Below are 13,843 nucleotides of genomic sequence, written 5' to 3'. Positions count from 1 at the left end.
TGACCACTCTGCACTCACACACAGACAGCTCACCTACAACCATTCACACACACCCACCCACCCACACACACACACACTTGCACACAAACAGGGATCCAAGTCCTTTTCACTGCATTGGAATTTGGTGTATTTTACAATTGCAACAAAAAATAAATATTTGTAGGCCAGGGGAGTTGGAATTTTCCATGGTGAGCCCTTTTGCTTGATTTTTTTTATGGTTTCACCCTTTTTATTTGTGGGGTGGCGGCTTGGGTTTGGGCTTGGATTTACCTGTTTTATGCAAATTTGTTTTTATTGCAACACGTTGCACGTTGCTTCTTCCTTTTGGTCCTCGTATTTATGGGCGTATATATTTTTTCGGTTGGGGCAGAAGTGGCGCGGTGGCTTCTTTTGCGGCAATTAGGTTAATGACACTTGGGCCGGCGGTTGTTGCTTTGGGTTATTTATGCACAAACAGTTGTGGCTCACCACTTGCAACATCAGCAACATCAGCAGCATCCACTTCCACTAATTGCCTATCAATCAGCCGCAATTGTCTCCACTTTTGGTTCGCTTTTTTGGGGGTAAAACGGGAAAAACACTCACTTATCGGATGGCACAAACCCATTTACTTGAATCAAATTTAATGAACTCGATGGCGGCGGGTTTATTAAAACATCTCTCGCGCTGGCACAAGAAAGTTGGTCAAAACAAAAGTGTGCGAAACTTTTGCTTTACTTTCTGGCATTTACCGATGCACAAGAAGAAATTCCGTGTGGCAACTTTGCCGGTCAAAGTGTTTTTGAAGTGTGTTTCGAGCGGCGCTGCCTGCTGGCTTTTCTGCTGGCTGTTCTGCTGGTTTTCCCGCAGCTTTTCCTTCTGCTGCTACTGCTGCCACTGCTGCCTTTTGTCCACTCTAAATTTCCTTGACGACGCAGCCAATTTTCTTAGAGAGTGCCTTTCTCTTTCTACCGCCTTGCCTCGAATCGCGAATCGAATTACACGTTCGCCTGTGTGAGTGACTGACTTATGGGGCTAACTGCCCACCGCTTTTCGCCCGCTGCTCCACCACTAATTGTGCCCTGCTTAGGAAAACCGCAAGCACTCACACACACACTAACACAACCATCTCTCACACTCACACACTCACACCAGTGTGCAAAGGAAAATCCAGGGGGCCAATTGCTGTGTGTTCTCTTAGCCGTTTGGCTTTTTCACCTTTCTCATTGCACTATTACCTGTCGACCAGTGGCGTCGCCAGGAGATTCCTTATCCTTCCCAATTATTACGTTCGCATGGGATCCCGTAGATTCCTGGCTTTGACCGATTGATTGTGGGATTTTGTCTTTGCCCGCGGCGGAGCTTCGGCCTTTAAACTGATTTCCAGGTGAGAGCTGCAGGTCAGGGAAATGCTTACCACGACCCCGTAGCTCCTGCTAGAGCAGGTCCTTATGCCCCCTGTGGCTCGAAGGCTCTATGGCACTGTGGTTCCAGACTTTAATAAGCTAGATGGGTGGTTTAGAATGCTAAACATAACATTTGATTTAAAGGATTGTTTTAAAAAAAAATATGTCAAGCTACCACGGTTTTTTGCTGTATACAAACCCATTTAAGATAAAAAGTGTCCACAGCATTTTCTTTCATTATTTTTTCTGCGATAAAAAAGTTAGTTATTAATTTAAAAAATCCTTAAATGTTAGTTGTGTGTTAACTGCAATAATGTTGTGTTTTATAGCTATTCACGGAGCTTACAAAATCTTCTTTCCCAACGATTAACTTTTATAATCGCTTGACTGCATATGGCAGCTGGATTTATGGTACGTAATTGAAACTTCATATTTATATTTTCTAAATTTTCAAACACCGCACCACAGTACCTGACTTGCCCCGTCCAAACACCGCCATTAACCCCACCACTTTGCTTTCAAATTCCGAACTGGGGAGCGCGTTCCCCGAGGGGAAGTCGCAGTTTTTTGCTTATCGTGTTTATATTGTCGTCGTTGTGTGTGCTTGGGGTTTATGTTCGTGTGTTTTGTCGTCGCCTTAGTCAGCAACGTCAACGTCAACCTCACGGATCCAGCAGCAGCAGCAGCAGCACCTCGTATAGAAGGTGCTATACCCCGTATACCCCTCGAATAGAGAGGGTACTCGAGGGGACTGGTTATGCGCCACTCACATGCAACTACTTGGCCAAAACAATTTGTGGGGGATTTTCGCTGCTTTTGGCAGTGCTGTGAAATTTTCTGTGTCACGCTGGTCGCACGAGCAACAGTCCCCGCAAATAGTCGACTCCCACCAAACCGCAGAAATTCAAGAATTCTATTGGCGGGTGGTGGTGGAGATTAGCTGGGGTAATTCTTTCATTTTTTCTATCGTACAATTAGGCCAAACGTTTGTGGAAATTTGTTTTTATTACAATGCCATTACTCGTAAATTGTATTGGTCGGGGACGAGGACCCTCCGTTAATAACTTTGTGAGTTTCCTTCGCCGCACGCCCACTCGCATTCCTTTAAATTAATCACATTTTTGTGTGGGCGACGCAACGTTTTGGTGAAGTTAATGTATTATTTTAATGCCATTTCCGGCTGGCTGCGTGATTTATGGATTTTCAGCCATATTTCTGTTTAATTATTTCGGCAACTTTGTGAATTGCCCCACAATTGAATCATCAGCTCGAAGTAGCTGCGCATTATCTCTGCTCCGCTAAATGGGATTTTTATTCGCCATTGGCAATTTCAAAGTAATTTTCTCATGCTCCCCACAGAGGTAACCTTTTAAGCTGACTTACGTAGCTTCGATCAGAAGCATCATTCTATCTAGTTTCATTTTCAATTATCCAATTTTGCCCAACAGACCCAAGCTGGCAAACAACAAACTATTAGAGGAGCCAACAGTGGCACGCCCACATCAGTTAGCAGCTCAAATAAGCCACCTTTCTGCTGCCAAAACGACTCCTTTGTGCCTCCCACTTTCGGCCACCAATCAAAGTGCAAGAGAGTGCTTAGGAGCTGTGATGGCAACCGGACTTTTGTGGTAACATCTTACTCTGAAACTAGTACCATTTATAGTAGTTTCTACTAGATGTTTTTAAATACAACTTTTTAAAGTCATGAAACATCATTTTACGTACCACAAATACATAGTAATATACAGTAGATGATGTATAATTCGAGTCCTTTAGAATCCTATTAATAAATATTGTTGAGTTGTAAAATTTGTAAAGGCATTGAACGTTCAAGTTAACGTTTTGTAGACATCTTGCCCTCGTTTTGGATTAGATCCCAGCATCACTGGGTAAAAAGGTACCCGCCATAATGAGCTCTTTCAATGCCCCAGAGGGCGGGTGGCGGTTGGTGGAAAAGTGCAGGCTGCAGCACCTTGTTGCCGTTCGGCATTGTGCCCACATGAAGGACTCTGGTGGTGCTGCAGCGGCGGCAGGATCCACGAAAAGTCGATGGCCACAAAGGATGTTTTGTTTGCTGTAAATGCCCACTGTGCAGCAGCATGCACACACACGTGCGCACCTTAAATTTCCAGCTAATGTACTCACGTGCAAACACCCACTCATGCACACACCCACACACGCACATGCACACAGCGATGCAGGGTACAAGTAAACAGAAAGTGCAATGCAAGCCACTAAAAAGTCCAATGCCGCCGGCATGCATTTTGTATTGCATACTTTTCTGCGCCGTGGCCGAAAGAAAAGGAAAATTGCAGGAAAATGGCGAAATGGTGAAATGGCTGGGGTGGAGAGTGTTGGGTGGTGGGTGGACTGGCGAAATGCAGTGGAAAATATTGTGCAAAGGGCGCGGTCAGAAGTTGACAACGACAACAGAGCCAACAATGAGGCATTTTTAATGTGACCATTAAACAATGGCAACGAGGACAATGCACACACACACACACATATACACATTCAAGCCAAAAAAAGAGGGAAAGAAACACATTGACTGCAGTGGACGGCGAAAGAAATAGTTAACCCAACAAACTAAATGGAGAAAAAATACCCAAATGTTTAAGACTTTGAATATCTTAAGATGCTTTTATTTCTTAAAATGTTACACATTAATATGATTAGATTATTATTGAATAACATTACAATGGTTTTCATTGGTAAGTAAGTACCCATTCAATTGGCAAGTGCCGATTTAATTGAGAATCTACAGTCCTTGAAGTGCAATCAAGTGGCTCATTGGGATATCCGCAGCAAGCCAAAGTTTCCCAAGACAAGGAATGTACATATATATCTATACGTGTGTGCGGAAAGAAAGGCAGACTTTCCATTCAGCTGCTGTCAGTCGCGCGCGAAAACTTTTCAATACAAAGTATGAAGCCCATGACGCTACTAAAAGGAGACATTGAAGAATGCGACAGCCCCGATGAGGCGACGGCCACAGTGCATCAGAGGGCCCAGGAGCAGGCCAAGAGCTATAAGCCAAGCAAGGAGCCACGGTAAGGACTTTCGGCGAAGACGAACCACATACATATACAACTGAATGAACCGCAACAAAGGCACTCAACTGACTCCGATTGCGACTCCGGCAACTAGTACGGCTACAAGACTTGGTCATTGACTATACAGACGAAAATGGGGGATATCAATGAAATGGCAATACTTTAATATAGTTTTATTTCATATAATTTAGAACACTTGCTATTAAGGCAAAGCACCTATTATGAAACTATAATATAAGATTTAATTAGGAGCCCAATCTGATCTGATCATTTGAACAAAGACTGTGTATATTAACATAGGCTATAAGCACGGAAGAGTAATTGATTGTTTGGCCATGTTCATTATATTTTCTCACCGTGTAGGGGGTCTGCGACTGCGGCTCAAGCTTTGTCTTGCCACTCAGCTGCACAACAAACCCCGCCCACCGCCGCGCTCCCTCCCACAGACGCTGTTGCATTTGGCCATGGGCAAAACCGCAAGCAGGGCGAGCATAACAAGAGTTCTTTGAATGGAATGGTAAGGAACGGAAAGGAAAGGAACGGAATCGAGCCGAGGGAGGTGCCATATAGAAGGGAGTCGGATGGCTGACCAGGCAGCTGCCATGTCAAACTGAATGAATGGATGGGTATATGGCTGGAAGGCAAACCGACCACATGCAGCCCAACAGCTTGGCCAACTTATGTGAACGCACATGCACTGAAACAAAAAGCATTCGCTAGACTTAGCAAAAAATTAATATAAATTATATAGTAGTTATGTTATCTCTAGAGAAAACTCCATTTCCTTAGGCGTTTTTACGAAGGTAAGAGTATAAATCATAAATAGTAAACCGTTTTTGTACAGTAATTGAATTTTTCATCATACATTTCAAAGCAGTTATTGAAATGCTTTTAAAAATGAATCGCCTAACAGAATTCTAATTGCAATGCCCAAGCTGTTCACATTTTTCAGTGCTCCAACACATGCTTTGCCACATAAGAATGGGTCAGTTGAAAAGTGGGAACGAAGGTCCTGCCAACGCATGTCAAGCTGGCCGGCCAAGAAGAAAAGCTCATGTCCTCAATTGTGAATGCGACCAGAATTGTAGTTGTAGTCATAGACGTAGTGGTAGCCATACCCATTCGCAATCTCATTCTGGTACTCGTACTCATCCTCGAACAAAAAGTTTCAATTGTCTCTGGCCGAGAATGTGTGAATGCGATTGTCCAAGTTTCTCATTTGCGGCAAGGGTTTGGATCCGTTTCGGTCTCGTTTCCTGTTGAATGTGGGCACAATTAATTTTTGTTGCGTACATGCAGCATGTGATCGTAAGGATAATGATGATGCAGATGGCCATGCCTTATGCGCCCATATTGTGCAATCCCTGACCCGATAAATGCCCCACTTGACCCTTGCCATGCGCCAGTCGAGACATCTCCAACTCTTTCCGTACCAACTCGCAATTCGGGCGCCTGTCTTTTGTGGCCAACCGGGGGGCATTATCTCCATCTCAGATAGTGTCAGCACCAGAAAGTTTCGCCATTAATAAGTTATGCAAAGCTCGGATGGAAGCGGGTGTGCACTTAGCGCCACATCCTGCATCTTGGAAATTTAATTCCAGCCTGGACATTTGCTTAACCCCAGAAACCTATATTTAATCCGGTCTCAAGTGCGACTGTTAAAGAAATTAGTAAGCGACTTATACTATGTTATTAAAAATTAAAATGGCCAGAACACGAATATGTTACAATTTAAATATTTTAAAATTTATTTTGCTTAAGTTGATAAATATCCTGGAGTTTTGCTTAACCCCAGAAACCTATATTTAATCCGGTCTCAAGTACGACTGTTAAAGAAATTAGCTAGCTACTTTTAGAATGTTACTAAAAATTAAAATGGCCAGAACAAGAATATATTACCATATAAATATTTTAAAATTTATTTTACTAAAATTGATAAATATCTTTTAATCCCTGACAAATTCCCATTTTACTTTAAAATTTGTGAATTTCCACCATCATCCAAATACGTTTTTTTCCCGCCTTAAATGGGTTAAGGCTTAGCTTTCCTTTTCCTACATCTTTTGTCGTTAATAAAGCAAATGACCAAAAAGTTTTCAGCCAGGAAATTAGCATTTGGCAGCATTCGCTGTGAGCCAGTTTGGCCACAATGCTCCACCATTGGAGCATTTTCCTGGGGAAATGCAAATGGCGGGCCAAAGTGTTACGGTTTCTGGTACGGTTTCTGCTGCTGCTATTTTTTCTCGCTTTTGCCACCGCGCAGTTGATGGGTAGCCATGATTAGTTTAGGTCGGCGGATCGCTGGCAAACCCATTCCCTCCGTTCGCGCGCCACACGCCATGCCACATGCCGCATGCCTCCTGCCTCATGCCGCATTCTACAGGCCACATGCTAGCGCTGTTTTGGCATCAAATGTTTCGCACTGAGGCTCTGCTTTTAATATGATTGCAATTCGCGCTGCGGGGCTCTACTCGCATTCGAAGCACTCGCATTCACACGGCTGGTTGGTCCACTTCGCGGTCGTGGATGCACTGCACCATTGGCGATGGCTCCACACTGGTACATCCCTTTTTTCACTGCTCAAGCGCTTTTATCAAATTAATACATTTTTGACCAATTAATCATTGATAAAATACTTTCATATGCATGATTTTATTGCGGAATGTGTTAATGTATCATAGGTATTTTCCTAATTTCTAAGTGAAATTCTCATAGAAAGTAATTCTTTGTGTATGCTTTTCATCAGAAAGATACTTCCCATTTCACCGCGATGTGGTTTCTTCAAACGGGAAGAATTGCAAAAGGAAAATTACAGCGGGCAGCGGCAATTGCACACGAATGACATTTCTACTGGCGGTTGGACATTAGTTTCGCTTCGCTGGGCCCAAATGGTTTTTGGCCAGCCGTCAGTGTCGTCATAGTCCTGTTGGCATTGGACCGTAGTCCTTCCACCTTTCGCTTTCCTTTACTTTGTGGTAATTAATGTACATATGTATGGGTCTGCGTGTGTTTCTGTGTGTGTGTGCGAGTGTGTGTGTGTTGGGCGTCAATTACTTTGGCTCTTGCAGTTGGCCGGTTACAAATTACAGGCTATGAAGGCGCCTCGCCTTTCATGTGGCAAATCCTTTTTTTTTTTTTAAACTTTATTGGCAAATCAATTAGGTGGCTTCAAATTGTGTTTGGCTGCTGGTCAGGGCTTAATTTATTTGATTTCATTGACCGACCAAACGAGCTTTCTTTCAAATGAATGCCAAAACTTTTTGATCATTTTTGTTTACTATATATGTATGGATGTGGGATTATTTTTGGCTCTACCCATGCCAGATGTTGTGGCTCTCGCTTCTCTGCGGTCGTCGTTATTGCCAACAATCAGTTATGGATCGTGTGGTGATGGGCGAGGGGGAGAGGAGATTTTTATAGAGAGGGGGGGAGGATGGGAATCAGCGTAAAATTTAATTAGCTTTAAGTGTGTTGGTTGCGGCGGTTGTTCGGTACCGTTGTTGTTTGCTACGGTTTCGTAATTTGTTGTTAATTACTTTTTGCAGAGCGGTTTTTTATTGGAAATTAACGCCAGCAGGTTTTCGGTATTTCACAGCGTATTTCTATTTGTTTGCGTTGTTTGGAGTGGCGGAGTGGGGGTGTGGGTGGGGGGGATTGCTACTTAAATTGAAATCAGCCATAAATAGGCATTAAAATTGGTACATAATGATTTTAATGGCGGTTTTCTATATTATGCTGATTACTGTAAATTTTCGGTTTCAATTTGCCCGTTGTTATCGATTTCCCCCTTATCTATGTTTTCTGCTGATGGCGCTGTCTTTTTTCAATTTGCCCCTGTTTGTGTGGCATTCGAAATAAATTTATCTAATGACTCTGCCATTATTTGCCTTTTGGGCGCGCAATTACTTCATGGCGTATTCAATGCGCTGATTTATGGGATGTTTTCAAATTTGCATAATGTTATTAATGCGACGCAGAGTTCGAATGGCTTAAGATGTCCAGGCTGCGCACTGAATAGATAATCAATTTTAAGTTCGATTAAAACTTTTCATGCCTAACTCTAAAACTAGAAAATATTACAAAATACAAATTTAAACCCTTTAATTTACATAAACAGATTCCGATCTGGGCGATATAACATTTTATTTATTGGCTATATTGACATAATATTTTATTTACATTGCCATGAATTACTTATCACAAATGTGTTAAATATATTTTATATTGTTTATATGCACTGAAATGGATCCCCTATCCATATCAAGTGACTGCAGCAGAACACCTGTTCGTGTGCTTCTCAACAAGACCAGGGAAAGTGTAACTGACATCTTTTGTAAGTACCGCCAAAAAGTGGGCAATGGAGCTCGCCAGGCGGTGCAAAGGGTCAGAAGTCGTCAACAAGTTGGCCTCATAGAGCAAAGTTCGCTTTGTGCAACTAAACGTCATCGGTATATAACTGCGATCAATTACAATTGAAATATAATAAATAAGAAATAGAATACACAAACTAACTAGAAAGTAATTCCGCATATATGTAATAATATATTTAAGACATACATTTTCGAAAGATGCTGAATTACTTTCTAGTGAGTTTCCATTTTTATTTTCTTACATAGTTTATTTTCTTACAGTTTCCTTAAAAGCAATGGATGTGAAAAGGTGGCCTCGGGTTTCCTTCTGAGCCTGATTCTTTTGATGCTCTTTCTGGGACTTTACCTGGCCAGGAACTACAATCACGCGTTTATCTACGGATCTGGTGGATGCCTTTCGACGTTTTTGTGGAGCTACGATGAATGCCAAATAATTACATAGGCGCAAACGGTTTTGTTTGTACATGACCTTTATTGATGCTCAATTGATTGTGGCCAATAAACTGATACCAATTCAGCGAGCTCCCTTTGCCGCCAAAAGGCCAAAGCTTAATTGCATCAGTTTTACATTTTTAATCAGGCCACCACACTGACAAAATGGGTTGACCTCTGACCTCCGCACCTTTAGCTAATTAGGCTTTTGGCAGAGTGGCTCTTTTTTTGCGCGATGGGGGGCGCTGCTGCCAATCATCAAGCTGTTTAAATAATAAATCACTTTAAAATTAGTTTGCCAACTTGTGCAAGTTGAGCGACAGCAAATTAGTGAAAGTTAATTAAAACTATTTAAATTGCAAATTATTTTAACGTTTTTCACACACACACACACACACACATCCATCCAGACACACACGCCCCAAGACCCGAAGTCGTGTAAAAAGTTGGAAGCGGAATTCACGCATACACCGCCCACCAAAAGAAGAACTCCAGCTTTCGCCTCCCATCGGTATGAATGTGCTCGTATATATATGACTTTTCACAAAATGTTTAAATGAGGGAAATTAAAAAGGGGTACAGGAGGGCACACGTTGGAGTATCTAAAAAAATGTCAAGTTGCCCTGGGATGGATGGGAAAGTCAACCGAGGGGTAAGCAAAAAAAAAAAGGGGGTAAAAAAGGGTAAAAAAAAGTAAAAAGAGGCGACTGTAGGCGTTGGGGCGTGTACGTGTGGCGCAACAATTTGCATATAAAAAGGGTTGTTAGACTTTAAATAGCAGGCATGGCCTATTATATGCATTAGGCCCCAGATATGGCGGGGCATTAAGATAAGGCACTTACGCCCAGCTTACCACGCTCCGTATTCCGTATTCCGTATTTCGTATTCCAAAGAGCCGGGTAACTCCATACACCTACGCAAAAGTTAATTTATGCGGGCATGTCTGCGCTATCCCCCCTCTCTTTCGCTCCGCCGTGTCCTGTCCCTTTCGCTCGGCAGTCTGGCTTGTTGAAATTTTAATTAAAGGGAAAATATTTAAGGATGCAGCAGCAGCAGTACCACTACCAACACCGGCTCCACCGGCAGGAAGAATGAATACAAAAAAAAAAAGAAAAGGAAAGGAAAAAAACACAGGCATAGCGAAGCGAACCAAAGTTGAATGGAGTCAACGGGATCGGGGAGTTTGTGGAATAACCCGCATACTCTAAAAACTTTTGGCCTTGCAAAGAACTCCGGCATCATCATCACTTGACAAGTACTTGGCTTCCGCCACTGACTTTTGCTTAATTCCTAATGATGGGACCCCAACTGCATAGCACGTAAACAGAGGCGAAAAAAGTAAAGCAGCGATGCCAAAGGTTTGCCTCATAAATGTGAGATAATTACTCTGATGGCAGGAATTCTTCCAAATCGGGTATGAGAAGAGGTTTACTTTTTCTTAAGAATTTGTTTGAGCATAGCGATTTTCCTTTTTGTCTATCCAAAACCGAAAAGCTAGGTAGTGTAAAATATAGGTTTAATTTACTTTACTTACATGCATCCATGCACTCTTTAAAGACAAGATCTTTTTCTGCAAACCAAGTGCCAGATTGTACTGAAAAAATCCAATCGATAAACTCTACTAAATGAACTCTTGAAAAGTGCAAATCAATTGGGGTCTCAAATCTCTGCAGCATTTAATTAATTAACTTTCAATTACCTTTGCAGAGCTTGCAACTCTTAATTAGTTTATACTTTCCGTATCTTTTGCCCTGCCTTCCCAATCGAAACTCGAGCTCTTTGACATGATTTAACCTCCGGACTGGTGTGGACTGGCTCCAGTCCTCGTACTTGTATTTCAATTAGCAGCCTAATAGAGGCTGAATGACTTCTGACCCTGCAACGTGCAACAACTGACCGCAAGGAAGGCACGTCGGCAGCCTCCAGTTGCATTTTGGCCAGTCAGCCCGCATCTCTTTTAGGCCAACCAGATTTTTTCCGGCTCCAGTCGGAAGATCACGAGGCAACAATGGATGGAATCAGAATGCAAAGCACTTGGAAAAATTTCAGAAATTGCTTTATTTTGTTTTTAATAAGAGGTAATCTCCATTATCCGTGCAAAAGGAAATGTTCTGACTAACCATCAATACCATTGTAACAAAATATCACTAATTATTCAATAAATTACTTTAAAAAATCCTGAAGAAATGTGTACCTTGCAATTGAATACGTTTTGTCCAAGAATTAAATTATAACTTTATTAATTACTTAGGTAAAAAACGAAACCCTTTTAGAACACCTGCCTAGTGTTGTTTTCTCTGCGTTTGAGCATCAGCGGCGTTCGCAAATATCTCAATTGAAAATGACTTGGTACGTGAAATCCTCCACCTGATGTCTGCCTCCATTTTCGGGTGTGGTTGTGTGTCCGTGGGCCTGAATGTTGACCGGGCGGGCTGCTTTTATGGGGCTCTTCTAAATCAATTTGACAGGGATGCGGAATGGAATAGAGCATGCCAGGAACTCATCAAGACCGCAACGAGGTCCTCTTCAAAGCGAAAGCGATTAAACGTGGAACGTTTGCGTTAGTCAACATAGTTTGACATTCCAAATTAATGAGCACTTAAGCGCACGCATAACGCATTTATTTTGCGAGCAGGTTGATATTGGGCAATGGGGTGTAAGTGTGTGTGTGTGTGTGTGTATGAGGATACTACTGAGTATAAGTATCTGTGTGCTGACACTTTGGCGATGAACCTGCCAGCACGAAAGTTAAGTGTCTCTGACAGACAGACACCGAATTTGGTGGCTAGATTACGGCACACACATTCGCTGCGGCATGATTTATAGGGTTGCCACGTGGAATTATGCATGTACCAGGCCAGAGATTCTAATTATGAGGCATTAATCACCGGGCGGCAAGTTTATATATCTGCTTTTTATGGCCCAAATATATAAAGGAAGTGCTATAAATTAGCAAAGATTTGTGGGCCTGGTCAAAATGCTAATTTCAACGTATATAACCTTGGAGCGGAGATTTTCGAGCACTTTAGTGCGTTCGGAAAATAAACGAAAGGTGAATTATAAATTAAAATAATACCCTTCACGTACGACTGGAAATTAAAACAAATGACATTTCACACAGTCACTCCGCACTTTCAACCGCACACACGGACTCGTAAAAAGTGAAGGAGAAATAATAAAAGTATAAAACGGGAACTTAACGCGCGTCCCGCGATGAGAATAAAAATAAAAATCACCTCAAAGCAGTAAAAGTAACAGGAAAAACTAAATTTTTCATAAATCCCACAAGCGGCAACAACGCAAAAACCTCATAACTGTGGCCGCGAGCACGCACACACTCGCACATTCCTATAATGTTGAAAAGAGGAAAATTAAATCAAAAACATAAAAATAAATATTAAATTTTTTCAGGTTTCCAGCGCTGCAGTGCCACAAAACAAAAAGTATATGTAAAAAAAACAATTCACGTTGCGTATACGCCACGTTGCGGTCGGATTCAGATCTGGCATTTTGGCCCCAGCTTGTTAAAGCTCACGTGGCTGTCAAACGATGTCAGTACTTGGCCAACAGCACCCCAGAAAACGGAGCAGGAAATTAGACCGAGCGCCAGCAGAAGTCGCACAAAACAAACAGACAAAAAGTTAATTGTATGAAATCAACACACTTAAAGTCAACAGCAACAACGAACAGCGAACAGCGAACAACTCGAACAACAAATACGCTGAACATGTTGACAACAGTCAAGGGCAATATTAGGGGCAGGCCCCAGTAGCCCAGCAGCCCAGAACCCCTGTACCCCGGAAAAACCCGTGGAAAACCCCAGCAAAATGCTGGCAATGATAGCAGGCCACGAAAGGGGCGTGGCAGTGGGAAAGGGGCAGTCGCTGGAGCTGAAGCTAAAGGCAGTCAAGTCGATCTACAGCCAACAGTCAGGCGTTGAAGAGCAGGCAAGGACCACCTCACACAGCTTCCAAGGACATTTCATTGTACAGAGAAAAAAATAATTTTTTGATTATTGATTAACAAATGAAAATCCCAGAGAGTGCTGTTAACTACTCTTCACTTAAAGAAAACCCATTTTAATTATTATTGAAAGTACAATGCTGAGGAAGTAATAAATCATTTAATTCGATTGTATTATATATTGTGTGCATTGTAAATAACAATTCAATTACTAAACCATTTCCTTATTGTGTTTTTCCTGAAAGTGACAAATGCCTTAATTGCAGATAAATAAATCAGTACGCGTAATACATATTTAATTTATATTTTTCTATCAAAACTGGTTGAAGTTGGAGAACAATTGATTGTAATAATTGTAATGTAGTGCTTTATTTGGTAATAAATTATTACTTTACAAATTATAGCAACTTAAATTATTTAGCTTACTTAGAAATAGTGAAGACCTTAATACAACATAATCATTTGGATTTCTATATACTTTAGGGACTTCTATTAGTTTCTCTCAGTGTGCGAGTGGGAAAAGAGTAAAATGATGAAGCTGCTTTCTTGGCTGAGCTGCTCGCTGCACATGAAAAAGATGAAACTGCTCTCGGTGTTCGGTGTTTGGTGTTCGGTAGGTAAGCTAAATACTCAAGGATCC

At 41.8% G+C, this 13,843-nt stretch overlaps 2 protein-coding genes across 2 annotated transcripts in view; one reads left to right on the top strand and one right to left on the bottom strand.

The window, feature by feature from the left end:
- LOC6534141 (echinoderm microtubule-associated protein-like CG42247) overlaps window positions 1–782 on the bottom strand; it is a 42,057-nt gene extending 41,275 nt beyond the window's left edge. The window contains exon 1 of the mRNA XM_002094789.3: window positions 271–782. The gene's annotated coding sequence lies outside the window, so the exon portion shown is untranslated. The remainder of the gene's footprint in view (window positions 1–270) is intronic.
- A 7,827-nt stretch (window positions 783–8,609) lies between these two features.
- On the top strand, window positions 8,610–9,361 carry LOC6534138. Its single transcript, XM_002094786.3, has 2 exons — window positions 8,610–8,886; window positions 9,070–9,361. The coding sequence occupies exons 1-2, from the start codon at window positions 8,681–8,683 to the stop codon at window positions 9,248–9,250; spliced, it is 387 nt and encodes a 128-aa protein (XP_002094822.2). The 5' UTR covers window positions 8,610–8,680; the 3' UTR covers window positions 9,251–9,361.
- Window positions 9,362–13,843: the final 4,482 nt, after the last annotated feature.

The sequence above is a fragment of the Drosophila yakuba genome, chromosome 3L (assembly GCF_016746365.2).
Source record: "Drosophila yakuba strain Tai18E2 chromosome 3L, Prin_Dyak_Tai18E2_2.1, whole genome shotgun sequence".
Taxonomy (NCBI): Eukaryota; Metazoa; Arthropoda; class Insecta; order Diptera; family Drosophilidae; genus Drosophila; species Drosophila yakuba.
Note: the sequence above shows the minus strand (reverse complement) of the source record. Positions and strands in the feature narration are given on the sequence as shown.